Raw genomic sequence first — 27,369 nt, 5'->3', positions numbered from 1 at the left:
TCAAATGCTCCCTTTCTGTTTATTCAGAACATTAAGATAAATACATCTTAAATATTACAAATATTTATATACAGGAATGACCACTGCCCATGATTAAAGAGGGGTCTGAAAAAAAAACCCAAAATAGAGTCCCCCAACTTTTTTTAAGCCCTGGACGACCCACGAAGACAGAACCAAGCTCTCAATGCATTTTCTTCAACACAGTTAACAAACACTGCATCCGTTTGGTCAATGTTAAAGGAAAAAATACGGATATGGAAAATCCCTATCCAAAGCTGGTGCCGGGCCCCCAGCCTTCACCCACATGGCCCGAGGGATGTCACTTCCTGAAGCGCTTGAAAAGCGGGTGCACGTGCTTCGTGGAAGCCTTGCTCCGAGCTGAGTGGTACTCCATGTACACGGTGTCGTCAGCCCCAGACATGGAGCTCATGGTGCCAAAGCGCCGAGATACCTGTGGGGGGACCCAGCCCACAGTTAGTTTCCAAGGGAAAAGACACTCCTTTTATAACACTTATAATCATAATAAGTTTTATAAAGTTTTTAAGTTTAATAAATACTAATTTTTTAAGAACATTTATTGACCACTTACTGTGTCTCAGGCATTGTATGAAGCAGTTTACACGTATTTACATGTATTAACTCATCCAATTCTCACAATTATTATAATCCCCATCTTACAGATGAGGAAACTGAGGCACAGAGAGATTAAGTAACTTGTCCGAGATCACACAGCTCTTAAAGAGATGGGACTTGAACCCAGGCAGCTGGCTTCAGATTCCCCATTCTTAACCACAATGCTACTCTGCCTCTCTTAGTGACAATTTATAAACAGAATTTTTCGACAGCGAGGGCAGCAGTCCCCAACACCTTAAGACTCCCCATTAGGCTCTGGATCAAGTGGAAAGCCAGACAGCCCTGGGCTTGAATCTTGGCTCTACCTCTCACTGGGTGACTTTGGACAAATACTGAATGTCTGAGCCTCAGTGAACTCATCTGTAAAACGGGGATAGCCTCAACAGTCTTGACATAAGTGGTGTGAACAGAAATCACACAGACAAGGGTCTGACTCAGAGCCTGGCACACTACTTGTACCAGATTACAAGCCAAGTATGCAGACAGGCACCAAGCAATGCTTTCAACAGCCTGACCTTAGGTGGCTCACTGGTTGGTGCGAATGGCCTTAGCACACAGTCAGAGGCAAGAAATTTCCCTGAAGCATCCATCCATGGAGAGTGCCCAGAGGGGGATCCAGCCCTCAGCCTGGAGGGAGAACAGCACCTCCCCAGAGGACACTGCTTTCTTTCCTTGTCCCAACTACAGCTCACCTTTTGACTCTAATATCAATTTAATTTGTTTCCAAAGCACCTGACTAAACTGTACTTTTCTCTTGGAAGGGATGATAAAAACTCCCCATAATGGCCCTTTCATTTATTATACCATTTTATATTGGCCTAGCACATGGCAGGCCCACAATACCCCCTCCCGCAGCCACCCTGGTGTAAGCCTGGGGCCACCTGTGCCACCCCGGGCTCCAACGTCAAGGCACTAACAAAATCTGGACCACATTGTGAGGTGAAGGGAGCAAGAGGCCAGCTACGGCCGCCGTGGACTTGGCCATGTGAAACAATATGGAAGGAAGGAAGGATGCACACCAAAAGGTTCACAGGGGCTGTTTCTGTTACTCTCTTCTCTGCGGCTTCCCGGGCTTTCCAAGTTTTTACAAAGGTCACAGAGGTGCACGTGCACACACACACACACACACAACTAAGTACATGTGTGTGCATAAGACTTCTGTCCTTCAGGAGAACTGACACCTGCAGCCTCACCCACTCACTCACCTGGCTGGATTTGGAGCCAAATTCTCCTGCCACCACCTCTTCCTCAGCATCCAGGTCAGTGGCTGCCAGGACTTTCTGTAAGAGCTGCTGCTGCTCTTCTCTCGTGGAAAATGCCAGCTCTTCGTCCTCCATGCCAGCAAGCTTTGTGATTACCTGTAGAGCCGAAAGCCGCAGGCCACATGTCCCCTTCTGTTTTCCCTCCCTCGGGCCCATCTGAGCAGGCAGCTAACAACGGAGAGCTCCTCTCTGGCATTCCAGAGACTAGCTTCGGAGCCATCTGGAACAAGGAGCTTAACTACTGACTGCAGGGCAGGAGGTGAAGGAAATTCCAGAGAAACCTACTCCCCAAACGGCAGATACACGATCACTTACAAAAGATCAACCGGGCCTCGGCAACCCTAAAATGTCCCTTCTGGCAGTTTTCCGTCCTGCACCAGAGAAAGAAGGGGACCAAAGACTGACAGGCACTGCTGCTGCCCTTGGGCAGGGTCTTCAGCCTCCTGGGAGCAGGAGGGAGCACTCAGAAATGAGAGCCTGTGGAGGGGGATTTACAAGATGTTTTCTCAGAGAGCAAGCGAACAGCATGGTGGAGATTTGGTTTTCCTTTCTCTGGGGGTAACTTACTACACAGCCTATCTATCCCTGAAGAAAGCCTGGACTGAGGGTGTACAGGAATCTTTTTTCCCCCTGTTAATTCTTCTCAGCATTTTAATTGAAAGCAAAGTCCCAGGAGCAGGGATGTGGCTGAGCCCTTCAAGCGGCCACAGACCCAGAGCGCAGACACAGGGCATTTCTGTCCTGGCCCAATCATCCCTCGGGAACTCCGGGGCCATGATTCTGGAAACTCTAAGCTGGCTGCTCTCAGCCGGCAGTGCTGAAGGTAAGGAAGGCAAGGGCAGCTCCAACCAACACAGAAAATCACATGCCCAGATGCCTTTCTGCCCAGCTCACCTTTCAAACAACCCAGAATACTCCCTGATCTGGTGCTTGTGTAATCCCTGACTCTCCGGGGATCAGGAGGTATGAAAATGCTGCCATCACCGCACATTTTGTACAGATACATAAAAAGGCCTTCACACAAATCCTTCAAAATACAGTCAAGTATCCCATCCTCCAGCTCAGCATGAAATGTCCGAAACTGTCACTGCTTCTGGCTAAGAGAGGAGGGGCTGGACAGCCCTGACCTCTTGCCGATGGCTAATAACGAGAACTCACCAACTCGTAAAAAGACACGATCAAAAGTGTCTGAAAAGGCAGCCTGTAGTCTTCTGTAAACCAAGAGCCTGGGAGCCTGCATGTTCTAGGGAGCGTCCTTTTAGTTCTCTGCTTCCCGCACCCCCATCCACTCCCACAAATAAAAATCTTCGGGACACTAAATCCTGACATAAACGGGAAAGAAAGCAATGGAAGTCACCTCAGCCAATGGAAATCAGCCAAAGCTTTGGCATCTCCAGAGCCGTGCAAATGCCCATTTGTCGCACATGGACAGCGCTGACGTGAGGCCCACTGAGGCCCGGGCTCACCAACAGACTAAAGGAAGGGCTCTCCCAGCCACCTGGAGGGACCCCCATCACAGCCTTCCTTGTATTACAAATCAGGTCTATGAACAACAGGAAATCCTAAAGCTCTGGCTGACAACCATTGCTGGGGCAGGAAAGTAACCCCAAGGCGCTCAGAGCAGCAGTGAGGCCACAGCTCCGCGGCATCTCAAGTCCTGTGAGGCTAGCACATTTTCCCACTGACAACTAACACTCTGTTTGCAAGACAACCGTAAAATGTTAACAAGCAGAGAACCAAGCCCCTCGCTTCCGAGGCCCCATTCTTTGACCATTCACAGTGGGAGGCTGGGTGCAAGAAGGGATCCTGAACAACTGTTTCCCTCGAAGTCCCCAGCAATGCATGCCAAGATACAGGGAATGTGAGGCAGGGCTTCCAGTGCCCTAATGTCCTGTGCTGTCTGAGCTCTGTCCCACATTGGTGCCAAGGGCAGTGCCTACCTCTCCTGGAGGCACGGGTACAAAAAAAGCCTTGGTTCTATTCTGACCGGAGATCAAATGAATACATACCTTGAAGCTATAACCCTGATCTACCAAAAACCTCTGCCGCTTGGTTGAGTAAGCCATTTCCTGTGTGTCCTGGGATACCAACGAGTAGAAGAAGGCATTGTACTCCTCGGCAACCATCCCTTAAGAGAGGAAAGGAGAAAGGACAACATTGGCTGTTACAATGCTAGGCACCGAGGGTTCAGGGCTCAAAACTAAGTACAGCTGACCCCTGAACAACATGAGAGTTAGGGGCACCAACCCCCACACAGTTGAAAATCCACACGTAACTTCTGACTCCCCCAAAACTTAACTACTCATAGCCTACTGCTGACTGGAAGGCTTACCAATAACATAAACAGTTGATTAACACATATTCTACATGTTACATGTATTACATACTATTTTTAGTATAAAGTAAGCTAGAGAAAACATTAAGAAAATTGTAAAGAAGAGAAAATACATTTACAGTACTGAACTACAGTTATCAAAAAAATCCTTCACAGTTCAAATCCGTGTTATTCAAGGGACAACTGAATGCAGTGGAAGAACTTTGCAGTCGGGGGCTAATGGCCTTGACTTTGCTCGGACACTTCATTAAATTAAAAACGTTTGTGCTTTAAAGGACACCACCAAGAAAGTAAAAAGACAACCCACAGAATGGGAGAAGATATTTACAAAGCATCTATCTGATAAGGGATTTGTATCTGGACTATATAAATAACTACTGCAAATCAATAATGAAAAGAAAAATGACCCAATTATTAAAAGGGCAAAGGATCTGAACAGACATTTCTCCAAAGAAAAGCCCATGAAAAGCGCTTGACATCATTAGTCATCAGGGAAACACAAACCAAAATCGCAGTGAGGTACCACCTGGCACTTCCTAGGATGGCCAGAATCAAAAAAGATAATTACAGCAACCATCAAGGATGTAGAGAAACCAGATTCTTCATACACTGCTGCTAGGAGTGTAAAATGGTGCAGCCTTTTTGGAAGATAGTCTGGCAGTTAATTAAAATGTTAAACAGAGAGTTACCCCAGCTGACCCAACAATCTACTGTTAGATATATACCCAAGAGAACTAAAAACATATGTCCACACAAAATTTGTGCATGAATTCCATAGCAGCAGTATGCCTAAGAACCGAAAAGTGGAAACACCCCAAGTGTCCACCAACAGAAGAACAAATAAACAAGACGCGGCACGTCTGCACAACGAGTGGTCATTCAGCAAGAAAAAGAAGGAAGTACTGGGGCGCCTGGGCAGCTCGGCCAGGTAAGCATCTGCCTTCAGCTCGGGTCCTGGGATCCAGCCCCATGTTGGGCTCCCTGTTCAGTGGCGAGTTTGTTTCTCCCTCTGCTCTCCACTTGTGCTCTCTCAAATAAATAAATAAAACCTTTAATTAAAAAAAAAAAAGGCAGTACTACTACATGCTACTACGGAGGACCCTTCTGAAAACATCAGACTAGTGAAAGAAGGCAGTTGCAGAGGGCACAGATTGCATGATTCTGTATGTAGGCAATGTCTAGAATGGGCACATTTATTAAGGTAAAAATAGAGTCATGGCCGCCTGCAGTTGGGGCTAGGAGGCAAGGGGAAAGGAGCGACTGCCAGCCGGAAAGGGTTTCTTTTCTAGAGTGATGAGAATATTCTAAACATAGCCTATGGTGATGGTTATACACTTTGCAATTATATTAAAAGCCACTGGGGGCGCCTGGGTGGCTCAGTCGGTTAAGGGTTCAATTTGGCTCCAATCATGATCTCAGGGTCGTGAGATGGAGCCCCAAGTCGGGCTCTGCACTACGTGTGGAGCCTGGTTAAGATTCTCTCTCTCCGGGGCGCCTGGGTGGCTCAGCTGTTAAGTGTCTGCCTTCGGCTCAGGTCGTGATCCCAGGGTCCTGGGATCGAGCCCTGCATCGGCTCCCTGCTGGCCAGAGAGCCTGCTTCTCCCTCTCGCACTCCCCTTGCTTGTGTTCCCTCTCTCACTGTCTCTCTCTGTCAAATAAATAAATAAAATCTTTAAAAAAAAAAAAAAAAAGATTCTCTCTCCCCCCTCCCTCTTCCCCTCCCCACCCCACTGTACACACCCATTCTCTCATGCATGCTCTCTCAAAAAAAAAGAAAAGAAAACAAAAAAAAACAATGAATTGTTCCCTTCCAATGGACCAACTGTATGGTATGTGAATTTTATCTCAATAAAGTTACTAAAAAAAAGAAAAGAACGGTTCAGAGAGAAAACCTAGAACAGAATTATCACAGAAACTAGGAAAGAGAATACTGCAGCTATGAAAGCTGATTCTTCCAGACAATCTGCAGGTTCTGTTTCACAGTTCAATTGTCAGCAGGTTCCGTATCTGTGTCCTGCCTCTGAATTCAACTGTTTCTTAGTCTTACAAGAGCTCAGAGATGCAAAGAAAGCAGCCAAATACCTTATATCAAATATAAAAAACCAAAATTCTACTCAAATCCAAAGTGGTTTTCAAGTTAGATTTGTTTCTTTTGGGGAGGTGGTGAGTAAGTCATAAGTTACGAATTATGTTCACATATGCCAGGCAGATTATATCCCTGTCGGTTTATAAAGGCTGCAATTTATCCAGCAGCCTTCTATACCCTGTTACTCCTCACAACAACTCTGCAAGACAGGATGTACTCCCACTCTGGATGGAAAAGCAAGGCTAAGAAGGGCAAACTAGCTGCCCAAGATCACAAGGCTAGCCTGGTGCCCAAGCACATGTCTTTCTACTAACGTGCCCTGTTTCCTTATTAAATAGTTAGCTGCCTCTTACACGTCTTCTAACATAGTACAATTCCAACATACGCCCACTAACCTTGCTTCCGAACATCCCAGCAGTCCGGCTATCTCCTAAGAAAGGAAAGCGAATACCCAGAGGACAAGGCCTGGGTCCCTGTCTTACAGCCTGCCTGGTCCCAGGAGGAGAGCCGCGGCCATCTCAAAGCAGCAGCGTCAGTGCCTGCCACGCCCACGGTCAAGGTCTGCGCCCTTCGATCACAGTTATCAGGCACAGACTCCGACCTCCTGCATCCTCACGCGCTGAGCATGCAACACCCCTGCTGCAAGCTGCCGCGCAGGACGGGGCTCTTCCCAGGTGGTGTGTGAGGCAGCCACAGGGCTGCCCAAGCTGCTCCTACCACGCCTTCCTCTTACTCCGACTCAAGGTCCAGGGTACAGCTCCTGCTCCTAGACGTCACTGGTGGCCCGGCTCTGCTTTCTCCCTCTACGGTGACACCATTACACACCGCTCTCCTGGCCCCCCCACTACCTACCAACGCAAACGCGCAGCTGAGAAGATATCCACGTGAACCAGGCAGCTACCAGGGAAAATATCCACATAGTAACCCCAAGGCATGAGAAATAATAAGAGCCAAGCCTTGCTCTGGGATCCCTCCCTGCAGAGTCCACTAGGCCCGGGGGCGCAACCTCGCCACCATGAACACGTAGGCAGCTTTGTCCTACCCTCTTCCTAACCAAAGTCGTTCAAAAGGAAAGGCTTCCTGGAGCAGAAGGGGTAAGACCACCTTTACCTTTTTTGGCTCGGAGCACTCGCCCCAGCCTCTGGGCCTCCTGCCGCCGGGAGCCACCGTGAGATGAGATCTGAATGAGAACATTTGCTTCTGGCAGATCAAACGATGTGTCGCCCACCTATGGAAATGAAACAGCTGTGGGCCTGGGAAGGTTTTTTTATTTGGGATAGAAAGAAAAAAAAATCAATTGGCCCTGAATTTAAATAAGCTCCCTTGATAATTTAGAAAGATAATCACCATCCTGAAAGATAATCACCATCCTCTTTTCTCTGTACCAGAGTCCTACGGATGCAGGTGGGCCTCTAGGACCTAGCGTGAAGTCTCCTGAGAGCTGTCCTAAAGAAGCGGTCAGGACCCACAGCCCCACTAGCTGTGTCAGCAGCATTGCCAGTATGGACTGCTGGGGCCCAAAGATGAGAGAGCCCTGTGAGCAGAGACTATCTGTAAATGATCCCTCTTCCTTTTTGCTACAGAAACATGTCTGCACAAAACCATCCACACTCTCAACCGGAGGCCAATGAAACCACCAGCACGTGCGGGACACAAGAACTGGTGGGGGCCACTGTCCACACCGGGCTGGATCTGGCTCCGGGTAGCAGCCTCCGTTTGAGGATTCCGACCATCAAGGTTCCCAAGCACCCATCAAAGTCTGGCACTTACTGACCCAGCCATGATGACTTTATTAGTAAATCTCATTTATTTTGAGCTTTGAGGTCTAATCTGAATGTCCGCTCTACACTGTTGGGCCACAGCTTCTAAGAGCATCAGCAAGCTGGGCCTTCATGAGTTTGCATCGAGCTTACATTCCCCACCCACCATCAAGGCACACGAGGAGCCAAGAGAAAGGCTGCCTACAGCCCACAGCAATCTCTAACTGCACAAAGAGAACCTCATCTGAATGCCTACTTCGGCCAGAACAGGTAATGAAAATTTCCCCCTTAGATAAATAAAATATAATGTAAAATTCCCATATCCCCAAAAGAAGCGGGAAAAATCTCAGTCAAGCAAAAAGACTTTCTAGATCATCCACGTTAAACCCTGCATCTGCTCCTTCTGCTATCCATCAGGATGCACTCCTCTGTCCCCCACACAGAAACATGGGAATGAAAACCCTTCATCAAGTCCCTTCAACAAGCATGAATTCGCGATCTAGAAATCCCCAGAGCTCCCCCAGCCCGGGGGTGCGATGCCTCACCACCACCCTGCACGCTACACAGACCTTGGATATGAAGATGGTGTTGATTTTGGGGTTGTGCTTGAAGTTCTGGAGAATCTGCATCCTCTCTCCTTGGGATGTAGGACCATAGATATAGGGTCTAGAGAAGAACGAAGCTGCATTAGGAAGGACACAGAATCACCCCCTCAATTATCCCGAAAGCACATCAGAGGGAAAGAGAGCTCCTGCAAGGTTTCTCTCTTCCAAGAAGCCCTCCGTCATGCAAGTATATCAGGAGGAGGCCATAAAAATGAGTGGCTATAGGCCCTCAGCTGGTCACCATTCTGGTGACCATTTTCTTCAGGATTCCCTCCTTTACTTTTTCCTTTTTTCTTTGTTTATGCTTTTTCCTGAGTCATCATCCCTCATCTAAGCTTTGTGTCTACACACGTAGTGCTAACACAGAACCCAAGTGGGGCTGTGCGCTAGTGAGGACATTGCTGGTGATTCCTGAGAAGTGCTTTCTAGATGCAGGGCCATAGCTGGGATGCTGGCCCGTCAGCCTTGCCTTCCTGGCCCATAGAGTCTGACCTCGGCTCCACCAGAGTGCTCACTCAGCTTGCCACTCCAGAAGCCAACTTGCGCCCACCTTTCCAAAGCAGCACAACTCTAGCCCCTGATCCCTGGGCTGAGAGTGACCAGGCTCCCTTTTCTACGTGCTCTGACCTCTGAGTCTGACCACTTGCTCCTCTGTCTTACCTGGTTCCTGGGACTGGGGCCACAGAACCAGACCTTTAGATCCTAAGAAGTTCCTGAGAGCTTCGAGAGAGGAAGAGGAAAACAAAAAACAAAAACACAAAAAACCCCAAGCACCTTCTGCACTCTAGCCTGGGGAAGATAAGCTGCCTGGAGGCAACCCCAACTTTTCAATTCTTACTTGTTCAGCCTAATGGCATATTCCTTCAGGGCAAACACATTGTCAGCAAAGACAATAATCTTGTCATTCCTCCTTTCATGAAACTTGATCAGAAACTGGCAAGCTCTGAATTTGTTGGGGTTCATGGTGTACAACAAGATTCGTTTCTTGGTTTTGATTGCCACATATTCCCGGTAAAACTCAGGAGACATTGGGCACCAAACCTGTGACACGGTAATAACCAAGGGTCAGTTTGCAAGTTGAAACATCATATGCTTAGAAACTTTCGAAGACCATTCATTTAGCAGAACTAGCTTCAAAAAGGGGTGCATGGGTGGCTCAGTTGGTTAAGTGTTGGACTCCTGATTTTGGCTCAGGTCGTGATCTCAGGGTTGTGAGACTGAGCCCCATGTAGGCTCCAAGCTGGGCACGGAGCCTGCTTAAGATTCTCTCTCACTCTCCCTCTGCCCCTCCCCTCCTCCTCCTTTCTAAAATGGAAAAAAAAAAATGTATACACACACACACCCCAAATCAAATACCTAATGGTGAACCAGGACACTCTCATATTTATCTCTTAACACATAGATTTTTAAATGCATCGATATCCAGGGAATTACTTTTACACCAGCTTCAAGTAAGGGAAATCAGGTTCTCAACCAGTGGTCCAGGTAACCCCTCCTGTTTAGACCATCCCTTCACACGCAAGTTTACACAGAGTACTGCTATGGAGAACCACACACACACTTCCCAGCTCTGTCTGTTGAGTCAGCCTAGCAGTGACATCCTGGGAGTCACCTAGCATCCTGGGAGTCACCTAGCACCTAGTTCTTGGTTTGTAAATTCCATTCTCTACTAAAAGGGAACCTTGGAGCAATGGCTGATTCCAGGGCCAGGGTGGGTAGGGAAAGTACCAGCCTAAAATATCTTGCTGTTCCAGAAAACAAGGAAGTGCTCAAAGAATGCTGGGGACATGTCAAACGGATAGAGAAGCCAGCTGGAAGGGGGTCCCACTGGTTGCATCTGAGACAATTTGATCATTCAAATAAGAATGACAATAACACTCCTGAGAGCCTTCTCTGTGCTGGGCCCTGTGCATGGGCTGTTGGCAAGGTAAAGCAGCTCAGACAAATATACTGAAGTGCCATGGGCTTTAAAGGTCTCAAGGCTATGAACACACATTCAGGACCCTCTGGAAACTTTGTACTGAACAGGCCATAAAGCCTATACCGACAGGCTCTGAATTCTGTGACCAATGCCACTTTGTGTGATCATCACAGACCCTTTCTTCACGCTGCAACCACCGTGGGATTAGCTGCCATCATAATATGCCTAACACTGGGCTGAGCTCAAATTCATAGGTTTTACTGCTGCTGCTATATTTTCTGGTTCCTCTTAGGCCATGTCCTGTCCATGTCCCCATTTAGAATTTCTAGTTCTTTACACACAAAGCAATTGTTTTTTTCACAGTAAAATCTTTAAAATTATGCATTTCACAGAACATAAGAAACGATATTCAACATCATCAGTAAATAGGAAAATACATATTGAGATCATAAAGGAATATCATTTTCATACTTACCACGTCAGCAAAAATCAAAAGAAAATAAAACTATGATGTGTTGGAGAAGATGTGGAAAAACCTCACTCACCCTTGATGAGAGTGTCAACTGATACAACACTTTGGAAAACAGAGTTTTCTAGGATGCAACTAGTAAAGTGAACATCCACGTAGCGTTTGGCCCAGAAATGTTATTTCCAGGTGTATCTGCCAGAGCAGTGGACTTCACAGTTGAATCATTTTACGTCACAAACCAAACATTCATATGCACGAACAGTTTTATTAAATAACATATACCCTTAATAGGTATTATTCTTTCTGGCAAATTCTATTCTATCCTGATCATGACCCAATAAAGTAATGTCACCATCCACTACGGAATCACAGCACAGTGTGAACAACACTGCTTTAGAAAAAATTACCCAAGGCCCCAAAAAACAGGTATAAAAATATATGCAGCAACACTGTCATAACAGCAAACAAACCAAGCTCCAAGATTATAGAGACAAAATAAATCAGTGCCTCACTAGGGCTGGGAATAGAAGCAAGGGTTCATGGCAAATGGGCATGAGGGAAATTTCTGGGGTGGTGATGGGGTGGTAGGAAGTTCAATTCTAAAACCGGAGTGTGAAGATGGCTAGAGAATTCTTTACACTTACTAAGATCACAGAATTTCTAAATCATAGTATTTACTTACAACAGGTGAATGTTAAACATGAACTTACAACTCAATAAAGCTGTTAAAAAGACAACTTAGCAACCTAAATGTCTGTCAACACTAGAGATTTTATTTTTACCTGCTGTGTAATATTCTATCATATATCAAACTGTGGTGTATTTGTACAATGGAATATTACAGAGCAATTCAAAAAAATGAACTACAGCTACTTGCATCATTGAAAAAGTAATACATTCTGCAAGGAATAAAAGCACTGAGCAAGAGACATATATAACCAAGTTCTATTTACATATATATAAAGACTTTTTTTAAAGATTTTATTTATTTATTTGAGAGAGTTAGCAAGCACAAGCAGGGGAGGAGTAGAGGGAGAGGGAGAAGCAGACTCCCCGCTGAGCAGGGAGCCCAATGTGGGGCTTGATCCCAGGACCCCAGGACCATGACCTGAGCCGAAGCTTAACTGACTGAGCCACACAGGTGCCCCTAAAGACTTTTTTTTTAAGGCAAAGCTAAACAGAATAGGTAAGGGAAATATACACAACAGATAAAATAAAGGGAAGCAAGAGAGTGACAAACCCAAGTTCCACAACAGTAGAAACCCTGGCAGGGGGAGGAGAGAAGCAACTAGAGAGGAACAGGGGGCCTCACAGATCCTGGCAATGCTCTGCTTCCTGAAACGGGCGGATTATGAAGCCACAGTGACAGGGTAAGGAAGTTTTCGGCAGAGCAAGTCCACGGGCACAGGTTCTTCACACTCACCTTGACCCGAGAGGCCCCCTTCTGCCCTTTCAGGACAGAGGCCACCCTACCCTTGCCGGTGAGTGACAGTCACTTCAACGTGCCAGAAAGGATTGTTGTTGTTGTTCCTTCTGAGAAGACTTACCTTTGAACGTGTACTTTAAGCATTTACCTATGCAGGTATTCACTGCAGAAGAAGATCGGGACAATGTTTCCCAATGTGTGCAGAAATAAAATGACCTAGGCCACAGGTACCTTCTGGGGGCATCAAAACCAAGAGGCTGGGACACTGGCGTGGCCTGGATGGTTGCCCACGCAGGACCACCCAAAAATCCCTCAAGGGTGAGGGTGGGTGGGAACAGCCTCAGGTGCTCACTCCCAGAGAAGAAGAAGAGGAGCATGGACCTGGGACTCAAACCAGCCTGGATTACCGTCCCCACGTGAGCACTTCCTGACTGTGTGACTCTGGAACGTGATTCTGTGTCCCAGGCCTTGGAGTGGGAAGGACACCGCCTCATCCTGAGGCAACAGGCTGAGATGTGGCACTTTTGCCAAGTCCCGACCTGTGTATCTGCCCGTGGGGAGCTGACCCGATCCCTTTCCCCTGAACCCTGGGGGGGCGTCCCTCCCTTGGAGACAGTGCCAGGAAGGAGGCGGCTACCTCAGCACACTGGACTTTGGCGATGTAGCCGTTGTTCTGCAGCTCCATCCAGTTGGCCTCGTAGAGCTTGGGCCCGATCAGAAAATTTAAATCCACAATTTTGTCATCTTCCCGGACGAGGGTCGCGGTCAAACCCAGCTTGCAGTGGGCCTGCACGATGGTGAGCACCCGTCGGAACATCCTGGCTAGGGAGACAATCAGTGCATTCACACCATCACTTTTTAAACGCTCAAGGACCACACACATCCTTGCGGCTTCACACTGGTCTGGGACACTATGGGGACTAACCCCCGGGTTTCTGAATTACAGGAACCTGGCTCTAGCCAAGAGTGACTAGGCAAGAACGCTTAATCATCACTTTCAGACCTGTCCAAAAGAGGGAAGAAAAAGAGAACAAAAGGGAGAAATGGCTTTAGGGAAGCCCCAAGTTAGGGAACCCCAGGATCCTTCCTTGCAACAGCTAAGCTACCAGCAGGAGCACAAATGGCAATCTGAAACATGACCTACAACACTTAAAATACCACTGAGCTCTAAACGATGCAAGGAATTTGCTCGACCTGAAACTTGTACCCAGGTCACAGAAAGATGGCTGGGTAACTGGGGGATCAGAGGATAGGAGCTGGATCTGCTCAGCTTCCCACCATCTTCCCAGAAACCAAGGAGAAAACAGGGAGACATGAAACTCCAGGCACCCTGACCTGCCTTGGAAACTCTCTTCTCTGCGCTTTTCCAATTAGATTCATCTGGTCAACCAGCAACCCCATCTCTCTCTCTTTGTAATGTTAAAATTCCTTCTGATTTATCAAATTAAATAAACACATAAGTGAGTATGAGACATTAATTTAAAAAAAAATCCAACTGTGGGTTTCCATGGGCTCATCTTTTAAAAACCCTAATACTCTGAGAGAAGGTTAAAATGTTCATGTCATGCTTATCTTCTAATACGATTAAAGGTAAGGTCAGTGATACCGCAGAAACAGACGTTAAACATCAGGAAAGAGGGGTCACACCACACCAGTCGAAAACATAAGAACAACGCAACAGCAGAGGGCTATCTAACCCCCAAGTAAGTACCAGGTCTTCCAAGCCTAACGTGGTTTGCACATACACTTGGAAGACAAAGACCAAAAGCACAGTTATGTCCGAGGACTGTGCCGCTCCAGAAAAGGGGAGCCAAGGACCCCAGACCAGGCTCCTCATGTCAGAAGGGCATGGCAGCCAAGGCAATGGAGACTCCAACCTAATGCGGGAGCCTGGGAGGCAGTACCAGCAGCCCAGATATTCTATCAACCCGAGGGAAGCCCGAGTCTCGACCCTGCCTGGACACTCTGCAGCCAGAAATAAGGCCTTCCTGTGGCATCTGCCCTGCAAACGCGTCATGCCCCACTACCACGTTCTCTAACAGCCATATGGCTGTCTGGAGGAAGAGCTCACATACGCTATAGTGCATGGCTTGACCAATTTTTACACAGCTGTGTGCCTGTGCAATGTGCTCTCAGCACCTGGAAGTCTCTCCACTGACCCCTCCTGTCAGCGCTCTCCCTCAACGGAACCATGATCCGACTCCAGTCATCCAAACTTTATATAAATAGAATCCCAATACACACTTTGTGGGTATGACTTATTTCACTGTACGTTATGTCACAGTTGTCATTTGACATTTATTTGTGTGATTTTATGTCCCTCCCACTTCATCTCCAGTCCAAGCAGTGCCCGATACTTAGTGGGTTCTTAATAAATACTTGCTAAAATAATGAAATTGGCCCAATGTCTTGCATGCAGTAAGCACTTAATACACACCAAGTCCTGCAGTTGCAAATCTCATAAACAGAGTGACCCAGAAGGGCTCTTTTTGGAAGATGTATAAAACAACACAGCAACCTTTACCTTTTGAGAGAGATCTCAGAGATTGATCATTCTACCTAATCCAACATGGTAGATGTTTAACAATCAAGAAACTCACTGTGATTTACTAGAACTCCCTTATTTAACATTGGCTCTCTGGCCCAGTGAGTGTCTCAGGCCAAGGGGCTCACAAGACTGAACTCAGAATTCTTCACAGCTGTTTGGTTTCACTCTCCTACCCAGCCAGAGACAAACTGACCCAGTGAACCAGGGAAGAAAGAGACACACGTAGACACCCATGGCAAGCGTGAAATTTTGTGGGGGTACACCTCTGAATCCTCATCACCAGACAACCAATCCCAAGCCTGGCAGCCACCCTCTGGGGTCTGAGACCCAGGCTAAAGAGGAACATCAACATAAACCAAACACACACGCAAGCGCAGAAAGCCTTTTTTCCCCAGCTTCAAACACAGCCTCCAACTAAACCACTACATGGCAATTCCAAATTCATCTGCAGGATGATTCTCTAGGTCACCAATTTCCGATCCAATCAGACCCAATACCTTCCTGCTCCTTAATGTTTTTTCTTTTAGTTTTCAAATTAGCACACAGTAAAACTAGTGGGTGGAATTGGTTCTATAAATTTTAGTACATGTATAGATTTGTGTAACCACCACCATAATCAGGATACAGACCAACACATTACCCCAAACACTCCCTCATGCTCTCCCTTTACTGTCACACCCTCCTCAACCCCTGGCACCCACTGATCTGCCCTCCACCACTATCCTTTCGTCTTTTTAAAGGCACCATACACTAGGTAACCTGAGATGCCTTGATTTCACTCAGCATGTACCTCTGGAGATTTATCTAAGCTGGTACACACAGCAACCGCGTGCATGTTCCAGGGGAGGGACGGACCCGTTGGTCTATCTGGTCACCCACTGCCAGGCATTTTGGTTGTTTCCAGGTTTTGGAGACTCTGACTAGAGATACTCTAAACACTCAGGAGCAGGTTTTTGTGTGAGCCTGAGTTTTCATTCTCCAGGATGGATGCCCATGGGTGGGCCTGCTGAGTCACATGGCAATTTTCTAAGAAACTGCCCAACTTTTCCACAGTGACTACATTTTGCGATTCCTCTGGTGATACATGCCAGCTACTCTGTCCTCTCATCAGTACTCATTATTGTCAGTATTTTTCATTGTAGCCGCTGTGATGGGTGTGTAGTGGCATCTCATCTCATGGTATTAATTTGCATTTCCCTCAGGGCTAATGATGTGGAACATCTCTTCCAATGCTTCTTGGCACCTCTACATTCTCTTCGGTGAAATGTCTATTCTTGTCTTTTGCCCATTTTCTTAACATCATTGCTACTGCCAGAATGTCTAACTAGCAATCAAATGCATGTGTCTAAAGCCTAACTCCTGATCAGCGCTCTTCAAACCTGTTCCTTCCATAGCTTTCAACATCTCGATCAATGGCCAATTCTTCCTTCCAATTACTCAAGCCAAAAATCTTACAGTCATCCTTGATTTCTATTTCTCTCAGATCTCACATCCAGCCTGTCAGCTTCACCCTCACAAGACATGCAGAAGTAGATTACCTTTATTCTTACTCTTGTTGGGACCCATCCAGCTGCTTCTACCCTTGCCTCCTTTAGTCTATTCTCGGCACAGCAGCCAGGGTGGTATTTTTTAGCCATAAATCAGACCATGTCACCCTCTGCTCAAATCCCTCAAATAGCTTCCCACCCACTCACAGTACAAGCCAAAGGCTCTACAATGACCTATGAGGTCCTACGGCATTAGGCCCACACTCTATTCTGCCTCTCCCTAACATTGGCTTTGACTGCTCTCATCTATGTCCCTCCCACCACATGGCCTTGCTGCGTTGGACCATGCCAAGTACTCTCCCACCTCAGGACCAACGCCCTGTTCCTTCAACCTGATCCCTACCTGGCTTGCTGTGAACATCTCTAAGTACCTTCAGACATCCAGGAGTGCTGAGGGGCTCTCACTGCACCGAAAAGAACGGATGCTAGGGCCAATTAGGCCATATTTTGAATATTCTATGTGAAAATGCCTCTGATTTCATTTCATTCAGAGAAATCTCCAATTTACACTTCTTAATTTATCAGGGCTCCCCCTTCTTTTTTTTTTTTTTTTTTTTAAGATTTTATTTATTTGACAGAGAGAGAGACAGCCAGCGAGAGAGGGAACACACACAAGCAGGGGGAGTGGGAGAGGAAGAAGCAGGCTCATAGCGGAGGAGCCTGATGTGGGGCTCGATCCCATAATGCTGGGATCACGCCCTGAGCTGAAGGCAGACGCTTAACCGCTGTGCCACCCAGGCGCCCTCCCCCTTCATTTTTTTTATCAAAAAAAGATTTGCCTAGAATACTACTCAGCAATAAAAGGGAAGACACTATCAATACGTGTCATAATATCGATAAATGATCATGCGAAGCAAAAGCAAGCACATATAAGAAAATATGTATTATATGATTCTATTAATAGGATATTTCCAGAAAAGGCAAATCTGTAGAGACAGGAAGCACTTCAATGGTCCCTGGGGCTGGGGGTGAAAGCACTGACTGTAAATGAGTATCAGGGAGAGGTTCTAAAACTGGATCGTGGTGACAGCTGCCCAAGTCCACATATTAACTAAAAATCTTGAATTGTACACTTACAATGGGTGGATTTTATCAGTGGATAATATATCAATACAGCTATTCTTTAAAAAAAAAGGACTGCCTGCAACACTTGGAGAAGTAGGGCTTCTGTGATATATTTAGAATCAAAACTTCAGGCGTCAAACAAAACAAACACCACTGTGACAAGGACTTCAGTGCTCCTGGTCCAGTTTTCATGGTACCACAAACTAGGGGGTTAAGGGTAAGCTGAGCTGCAAGAGTAAGATGGAGAAAGGAGGGAAATACCATTTCCTACATGACTACTCCTGGCCCATGATTAAGGAAGCCGTGAAGAGATACACCCATCCACCACCCACCCTCATCCTCGCCCCCACATGCTTATGACTTACTTTAAAACTCTACCCACCAAGCCTTTCTACTGTGATATACTACATAGCAGTCCTTCCCTCAACCCAACAAGTGGCAATCAATTTCTGTCTCTGTGATGAGCGGGCAGCTCAGCTCTCAGCCTGCTTACCTGGTATGGTATGGACTTCATCCAGGATCATGAGGCCCCACTCCTGAGTTTTGAGCCACTCCATGACTCGCTCAGCCTCCCAGGACCTTTTGGTGGTGTGGCCCAGCATGGAGTAGGTGCTGATGGCGATGGAGCAGCCTATGGGCTTGTCCTTGGCGTCAGAGGTAAAGCGGCAGATCTGGCTGTCGTCGATGGTGGACCACATCTTGAACTGGGCTTTCCACTGCTCCACGGACACAGCTGAGTTGCCCAGCACCAGACAGCGCTTTCTCACAGTGCATGCGGCTGTCACACCAACCAGGGACTTCCCAGCACCTATGCGAAACCAAAGGGCAATGACACCCAAGGCCAGATTGCAATGGACATGGACAGAGAGAATGACTCATCAACACACGAATCTGGGCAAATTACTTGTAATAATCCTCACAGAGGATGTTGTGGGGCACTTATTGCTCCAGAGCCTCTGTTTTCTCCTTTATAAAAAGGAAACATGCCCAGGTCACGCCAAACATGAGAATTAAAAGAGACAAGCCCCAGGCCCTACTGTAGCATTTTCCATGAATTCTGTTCAAATGCTGAAATCTCAAAACAAACCAGAGGTGAGAGACACTCCTATTGTTGCCATTTTGAACATGAGAAAGTAAAAGCTGAGGATAACCTGCCCAAGCCATGGGGAGGTGGCACTGCTGGGGCACACGGACCGCACAGAGGAGGGCTCGGAACAAGGCAGCTGCAACAGGCGCAGGGCATGCTGGGCTGAGATACGGGAAAGGCGGACACTACTGGCAGAGACAGAAGCGAAATGCCAGGGCTTCCAAGTTTACTATCACCCACCGTTTGAAGATCAAGATAAAAACCAAGCTCTTCCTTTAAACAGCAATTCCTCTTTTACCAGGCATTGCATCAAAATCATCCAGGGTGATTTAAGAAAAAAAAAAAGAACCTGAAGGCACAGGCCTCTCCCCTGAAGATTCTAACCTCATTAAGTCTGAGGTAGGGCCTCCAGGTGAAACTGTTGTGACCTGTGGCCAAGAATGCTGGCCAGGACCTGACATGACTTAGGACAAATGACATCAGACAGGTGCCAAGGGACGTGCAGACTGTAATAAGCCATCCAGGAACAAGCAGTTTCTGTACTAGGTAGTCTCCACATACACACAACTCACAAGACTGACTGCAAAGAACGAGACCCTAGCACCTTCTCCCCATCAGTGTCTAACCGCTCACCCTGCCCTCTTCTCTAGTCCCCAAGATCTGACACAAGCTTAGTTGATCTGTTTATCCTCCATCTCCCTACCACCAAAACAAGCTCCATGAGATCAGAAGTGCTGTTCTATCCACCAATGTATACCCACTGCTGAGGTCAGAGCCTTGCACACAGCAAGCACTCAAATATTTGTTAAGTCATGAATCAGGGAGTCATCTGAACTCCGCTGCTCCCTGGCCAGGTGTGATTTAGAGAAAGGTGCACAAAAGAGAGTGAGGGGAAGCTGGCAGACCAAGAGAGAAGGGCCTGACCACCTTCTTCACTCAGGTGTCACTTACCACAAGGAAGAACAATGACCCCAGAACGGGCACGTCCATTCCCAAACATCTTCCGCAAGCTCTTCTCCTGATAAGGTCTAAGTACAGCTGTGGGTTTCAGATCGATGTTGATATCAGGGTTAACGGAATCATTCCGGAAGTCATATTCTGCCAACAGAGGGTACTCCAGGTGGATGCAACGTTTCTGGAGTTCCTCAATCATTTCCTGGGGAGTGAGCATGAAAGAGGTTTTATAATCTTAAGTCCAAAGCATGCTCATAAACTGTACATAACCCAAGGGGCCATTTCCTACATCTCCCTAGGACCTGTGAAGACTGCCACACCAGCCTGAGGAACAGGACACTCAGATCAAACTCCATTAGGAGGAACGATGCTACAGCCCACAGACACCAAAAAGGAGGAAGCAATACAGGAACAGACGGGAACAGCCTCTCCCACAGGCTGCACAGTCCACGCAGGGCTGGGCCAGCTTAGGCAGGGTGCCTTCACTAACCTGCTTGACTTCAAAAGACACTGTCTGGGTCTCTTCTTCTTCTTCCTCGTCCTTGTCCATTTGTTCATAAAAGTCAAACAGGTCCGTGGGGATGTCAGATTTACCCTGTGGTTCTGTCACCCGGGAAGTAGAAGGCCCACCACTGCCTTCAACAGTCTTGGCAATCTGTAAGAGAAATGCAGGATCTGGACCTCTGTTCGACAATGAGCCCTCCTGCTACCAGGTGAGAGCCAAAGTTGCACAGAGAACAGCAGCTGTAAGAAGACTGTAGGGTCCCAAGGTTGCAAATGCTGAACTAACTGCCTCTGAGAGAGCTGACACCCCAAATGCTCCCACCCCCAAGGGTGACCCAGGAGGCCACATACGGCAGACTTGCTGGTGAAGGTCTCTGTGATGAGCTCTGTAGCCTCCCCCTCAGAGTTCCGCAAGCGGCATTCCCGGATCACTGCATCCTGGAGAAGATGCTGGATGACATCAGGGTGGGAACTTTCAACGAAGTACCTGCAAGAGGGGATGAAGGAGGTGACTACTGACCAGTACACCACTTCCAGAAGGTTCTGTTGCTCATCTGATCAGATGGTCTGGAAATAGTGGCTTTGTGCCTCTCTCCACTCTTACTCTCCCACAGCCTTGGCCAAATCTGAGCAATGAGCTGCTGGCCAAGATACAGCAAATGAGGAACAACACCCTGCTTTAAAGTCAAATAAGGAGGGTCTGAGTCCCAGCTCCACTGCTAGGGGGAACACAGTGGCCAGTGAACAAATTTCCAGTTTGGGTCACTTCACTCTGCTTATTCCTTTTATCCCCTTACTCAGGGGAGTAGGTGCTAGTGCAGACAGACAGTCCACGGATGTGAGCTCCTTGTCGCCTTCTATGCACAGGGTTAAAGTGCCTCGGTGGGCCTGCCCAGAATCCCTTACCTGTTGTGCTTCAGGACCAGCTTGACTTTTCCATAGCTGACAGTACACAACTGCAAGGAGTGACATCAAATAGGCACAATTAGCAATACGCAGCTCACTTGGGACACATTCATTACTGGGTATGTCTTACTACGTACCAAGTGAAGAGTTCATTTTCCTTTAGGAAAGCCCAGTGTGCAATCCTAAAGACGTTAGGTCAGCCTAAACTGAACTTTTTCTTATTAATCTCTACTTTTGAGAATAAAAACTTGCCCTTGCCTGGCTCTTTCTGATACACATCCCTTGATTTATAAAATGCTATATAAAATCTTTTATTTTCCCTTCCCCTTTCTTCTCCATTGCCACAGGCCCCATCCTAATCCGATGGTTCATGCAGCCACATAAGCATTATTATAGCTCCCAGCACAAAGCTGGCACAGAGTAAGTGTTCAGTAATTGCTGCGCAAATTAAATGCAAAGCTTCCTGGCCTCCTCACCAATGTTCCTATTTCCCCAACCAGAATGTAAGCTTCTTGATGAAAGAGAATACAGCTAAAATCTTACAGGTTCCCAACAATCTTTAGGATGGAACGCAGCAGAGGTTGTGTGGTGGCCACGGAAACTCACCACTCAGATCTCGGGCTGAGGCCTGCCCCTGCTGCTGCATTTCTGGATCTACCACTGCACTGTACCAACACCCACATTCCTGCAGGCAGCTCCCAGCCAAGACAGCACAGCCAGCGTGCTGATGCCGGGTTCATTCCAGCAAGGTGCAGGCCCTTCTCCCCGGGCAACTTTCCACATCACAAAAAGAGAGAACGCTCACCAGGGCTCCTATCAGCTTCTGAGATTGGATGCCTTACTGTACTGGACGCCTATGGCACTCACCTGCCACTCCAGATTGGGGGTCTGAATCCAACTCCCTTTAGATCAGCCAAGGGCAACAACCGTCATTGTCCATCTCTTCTGAATGGCATTCACTTGTCTCTCAGGACAAAGCCAAGCATGTTCAACTGCTCTTCATATGGAACCCTAGCCACTTCGACACTTGGAAGTTCTTTTTGACATTCCCGAACAGAAGTTGTTGACTATTAGTCCCATGCAGGTATACAGCCTTAGACAGTTTACCAGTTATATTAGTCTACTCAGCTGCCACACAGGACACCACAGAATGGGTGATTTAACAACAGAAACATTTCTAGAAGCCCACAATCAAGTTGCCAGTGATTAGTTTCTAGTTAAGGCTCTCTTCCTGGCTACTTTTTCACCACGTGCTCATATGACCTCTTTCTTGTGCACATGCAAAGAGAAAGAGAGCACGTGAGCTTTCTGGCTGACTCTTCTTAAAAGGATGCTAACCCTATAGGATCAGGGCCCCACTCTTGTGACCTCATTTAACCTTAATTACTTCTTCATTCCAAATACAATCACATTAGGGGTTATGGCTTCAGCATATGAATTCTGGAGGGGACACAATTCAGTCCAAAACACCATTTGCTTTTGGCTGCATTCCCAAATAACCCTGGCCAGATGGGCTGAATTAGTAGCCCCAGTGTGTTAGTACCTATTGTATTGGAGCAGCTTGTGGGAAGTGTGGCCTCAGCAAGAATACCATGCTGGATTCCAAAAGAGTAGGAGCTGGGACAATCAGTTATGTGTGCTCCCCACATGACATCTGAATGGCATTTTCATGACTGCCACAGGCTGACAATGTGTAGCATCTGTCTTCATTACTGCATTAACAAGGAAGGCAAAAGAGCTGGCCTTAGCCCCCACTTGCCTTAATAAATTGAATAATTCCATCAGGGACTCCCGTCTTGCTGAGCTTCCGGAGGTACTCGGTGATGTCACTAGTCTGCAACCCAACGCTGACAGCTGCATACAGGGAGTAGGCCGTTAGTTTGTACTCATGCACATGGGTTGGTCGGCACACTGGCTCTGCAATGGCCACCAGGAAGTCTTGAGCATATTTGTAAACTGGAGAGAAGGCTTCTAAGAAGATGTGGCCATCAGGAGCCTAAGAAACACCAAATGGACACAACAGATAAAGAAATTAATGAGTTGTAGAGACTATTATACTCTTTCCCAGATCATTATCCAAAAAAGAGAAGCTGCCCAAAAAGTGATCTTTAACACCAGGGAGATGATTTTGTAAGCACTCCTTCAGCCAACTGTGAGACCTGTTACATTAATCAGATACAAGGAATGGAGAGACTAAAACAGGTTTCCAAAATCAGTAGCTGCTTCCCACTATTCTTCACAGGGAAAGCCCACCTTATTGCCTATCCTCAAGTACCTTTTGGCCAGGTTTCAAATGAATGTAGAGTATTAATTATTTCAAGTTGAACAAAAGGGCTGCCTAGAAAATACATAACTTCCATGAATTTTTTAAATGGGGAATTAAAGTATTACACAATAAATGGCATTTATTCAGTAAATAAATATTTCCACAAATGAGGCAGAAATGGAGGGAAGGTGAGTAAGAGGAAGCGTTGGAGATGAAGGGACCCTGAGTCTAGCCAGCACACATGTGCCATACCTACTCATTCCTATCTTGGGCTGCTCACAGTATGTATGAAAGCTCTCTCCCAGTCAGCTCTGGAGGGTAGTACCCTGCATTTCTATTTTGGGTCCACAAACTCTGGGTCCTGACCTCGCTGAGAGTATGCTTACCACCCAGAGAGGCCTCGAGCTGTGGTCGTCCTTCAGCGGCATCTGCAGCCTGTAGTCCTTGGCTCCATATTCATCCACTTTGGTGCCAGACTCATCCACCTGCTTCCCGGCCGCCGAGGGGACGGCTTCCTGAGAGTCGTTCCCAGGGACGTCGTCATCATCATCTTCTTCATCCTCGTAGTGCCGCTTCTTGGACTTCTTCTTATCTGCAGATAAGGACACAGAAGTGAGCCCAGCAGGAACCTTGGACTCCCTACGCACTGCCTAGCGGCATTTCGAGGAAGCCGGGCAGCGGCCGTATTTCACCAATGCCACGCACTCCTAGCCAAGAGCCACCTGCGTGCCGCGGGCGTCCTCCCCCTCAAATGCTGCCCACCCGGCCCACGACACAGCGCACCCAAAGGTCAAGGATCGCCCCTGGCCCAGCGGCCTGTCGCGACAGCCTGTACAAGCCGCAAGACACTGCGGGGTCGGGAGCCGCTGAGAAGGGCGGAGCAGCTACGACACAGGACGATGGGGACGGCGAACGCAGGCAGGCCCCAGCGCGCCCGCGCCACGTCTCACCGCGGTCCCCTCGCTCTCTTTTGCCCATCGCATCAACAGCACCAAACAGCGGACGATACTGGGTCTCCGCGGCGGCTGCTCTCTGGGGGACTTCCGCTTCGCACCGGAAGTTCTTTCGGCAAACGCATAGGAAGTCCCGCCTCTGAGCTCCTGGTCTCAGGTGGGCGCGCAAACCTGGCGACAGCGTTTCTTCTGTGGTGTGTTCCTGCTGCAGGCCCTTTTCCCCTCCCATTCCTTCGTGTAGTCAGTCAATGAAATATTTATTGAGCAGGTTTATGAAAGTCCAGGCACTGTTTTTAGCGGCCGGGGTAGAACATTGAACAGAGTTAGACTCTGGCCGCCTGGAACTTAAATTCTGAAAGAGATGTGGGCTGTAAACAGATACCGGCGTTAAGAGTTCCAAGAAGAAATAAAACAGGGCCCAGAGTGACAGACAGTGCCATTCTAAATAGAAGGATGCCAGAATGCCTCTCTCCGGGGTAACTGGTGGTGGACATTGGGGAGGGTATGTGTTGTACTGAGCACTGGGTATTTTTTAAGACCGATGAGTCACAAACCTGTACCCCTGAAACAAATACTACATTATATGTTAATTAATTTAAATTTTTAAAAATGAAAAATAAAATAGGGAGAGGTCACAGAAAAAAAAAGAATGCCTCGCTCAAGTGGCGTTATTCTAGTAAAAGTTCTGGAAAAGTGAGGCAGTGTCCTACGTAAATCCCAAGGGAGAAGCAGTGTGAGCCTAGGACTCGACCACACAGGTTTGGCCTCTAACAGGAAGCCGAGAGGACAGCAGTGTGGCTGTGAGAAGTGGGGGAGAAGACCCAGTACCCAGTACTGTGCATGTAGATTAGTGGTTCCCAAAGTGGGGTCCCCTGGCTGCATCAACATAAGATGGAATGGTTCAAACTGATTAGAGAGGCAAAAATGCAAAGTATCAGCCCCACCCAGACCTACTGAATCAAAATTCTAGGGACACAACAGTCTTGCCCTCCACAAGATGCCGATGGTCAGGTTTGAGAACCACTGATGTAGAGCCTTGTAGGCCATTGGAAAAACTTGGAATTTTATTATGAAATAAGAAACTGCTGGAGATTCTTGAGCGAAGAAATAACAACCTGATTCAATACTAAAAAGTCAGTCTACACTAGCTGCTGTGTTGAAGATAGTCTTTACAAGGTCAAGGGCAGCGATTGCAGCACTCCGGTTGAGAAGTGCTGGCTTCACCAGGGTGGTAGGGGTAAAGGCAATGAACAGTGGTTCCAGTCTGAATGTATTTTTAAGGTAGAGTGGGAGTTGCTGACTGACTGGATATGGAAAGTGAGAGAGAGGCGTAAAGGATAACACCCAAGATGTTTGGCTTCCGTAACTGTAAAAATGAAAGGTACAGGTTTGAAGGGTGGTTCTGGACATACTAAATAGGAATGGCTGTATTAGTCCACTTCAGTGCCATAATAAAATGCCACAGACTGTGTGACTTAAACAACAGAAATTTATTTTCCCACGACTCTGGAGGTTGGAAGTCCAAGATCAAAGTCCTGCTCTCTTCCTGGCTTACAGATTACCAACCTCTTGCTTCCTTGCCGTGTCCTCACTGTGGGGTTGAGGGAAGGGCAAGAACTCTGGTGTCTTTTCCTCTTCACATAAGGACACCAACCCTTCCAGATTAGGGCCCACCCTTATGACTTCATTTATATTTTATCACTTCCTTACAGGTTCTGTCTCCAAATACAGTTCACAACTGCAGTTAGGGATTCAACATACAGGTTTTGGGGAGAATACAATTCTGTCCATAGCAGTGTGCTATTAGACAATTAAATAAAATGTCAAGAAGGCAGTTGGATATAAGCCTGAAGTTCAGGGACCAAGAAATCTAACTTTGGGAACTGTCAACATATGTATGGTACAGAAGCTATAGAACTGATGGAGGCTGCCTAGGGAATGAATGTAGGTAAAGAAAAGTTTGGGTTACATTTCACAGTGAAGAGGCTGGAAGGTAGAGAATTGGGGCAACACAAGGAGTCAAGGAGCAATCAGAGAGGTAGGGAAATGAGGAGACCTGGAAGTCCTGCTTTCATTTGATGGCATTTCAAGGTAGAGGAAGTGATCAGCTGTATTAGACACTGCTGATCAGCTTAGCAAATTGAAGACTGAAATTCAGCCATAGAATTTGCAATGTAGAGATCAGTTCTCAGCTAAATGGCTTTCAGTAAATTGAAGGTTTTTTGGTCCCTGCTGTAAATGAATTTCACTCAAGAAGTGGAGGAACTATAGCTTTAAAACTGGATTTTCCATTTTTCAATTTTCCATCTGATTAAAGTACCATGTAAAAATCTTGGAAAACAGAGAAAAGCATTGCGAAGGCTATTTAAATCATACATAATATCACCCCTAGCTATTTACATTTTGGTTTATTTTCTTCCAGGCTTTTTTTTTTTTCTGCAAGTAGGTGTTTTTACACCACAAAGATGTTACTTGGACATATGATTTTATAATCCTCCTAACTTAAGCTTCTTTCACCCTTTGTTAGAATGAGTGTTTAATGACTTTAATTTTTCATGGTATCACAATATCATGATTTATTTAGCCAAACCCTAATTTGTGGGCATTGGAGTATTTATAATTTACCCTATTATATAAATAGTTCTGTGATGAATATCATTGGATATAAATCTTTAACTGTATCTTGGATTATTTTCCCAAGTCAAGTTCTGAGAAATAGAAATACTGGGTTAAACATATGGCCTTTTTAAAAGTTCTTACTGCCAAACCTGCTTAATTTTAGTGAAGGAGGTGATGAGGAAGAATGGCTACTCTAACATTTTCATAATTAAGAAAATATTTTGTGAACTAATATTTGACAAGAATACTCCATGGGGAAAGCATAATCTCTTCACTAAATAGTGTTGGAGAAACTAGACAATCACAAGCAGAAGAACGAAGTTGGACCCCACAAAAATCAACTCTAACTGGATTGTAGACTTAAATATAAAATCTGAGACCATATAAAACTCCTAAAAGAAAACATAGGGAAAAAACTCCTTA

The 27,369-nt window shown here is 46.8% G+C and overlaps 1 protein-coding gene across 2 annotated transcripts; it reads right to left on the bottom strand.

The window, feature by feature from the left end:
• ERCC3 (ERCC excision repair 3, TFIIH core complex helicase subunit) lies at positions 1-24,438 on the bottom strand. Of its 2 annotated transcripts, XM_026510201.4 has the most exons (15): positions 24,325-24,438; positions 23,761-23,966; positions 22,868-23,104; positions 21,109-21,158; positions 20,554-20,689; positions 20,189-20,353; positions 19,696-19,900; positions 18,151-18,465; positions 13,135-13,319; positions 9,520-9,722; positions 8,646-8,742; positions 7,427-7,544; positions 3,905-4,023; positions 1,839-1,991; positions 1-451 (listed from the first exon to the last, which is right to left on the bottom strand). In XM_026510201.4, the coding sequence occupies exons 1-15, from the start codon at positions 24,350-24,352 to the stop codon at positions 320-322; spliced, it is 2,349 nt and encodes a 782-aa protein (XP_026365986.1). In that variant the 5' UTR covers positions 24,353-24,438; the 3' UTR covers positions 1-319. The 2 variants fall into 2 exon arrangements, with proteins under 2 accessions (XP_026365986.1, XP_057173002.1); XM_057317019.1 differs by having other exon boundaries at positions 1-1,991.
• Positions 24,439-27,369: the final 2,931 nt, after the last annotated feature.

The sequence above is a fragment of the Ursus arctos genome, unplaced genomic scaffold (assembly GCF_023065955.2).
Source record: "Ursus arctos isolate Adak ecotype North America unplaced genomic scaffold, UrsArc2.0 scaffold_1, whole genome shotgun sequence".
Lineage (NCBI taxonomy): Eukaryota > Metazoa > Chordata > Mammalia > Carnivora > Ursidae > Ursus > Ursus arctos.
The sequence above is the reverse complement of the archived record's forward strand: the minus strand, read 5'-3'. Positions and strand labels throughout refer to the sequence as shown.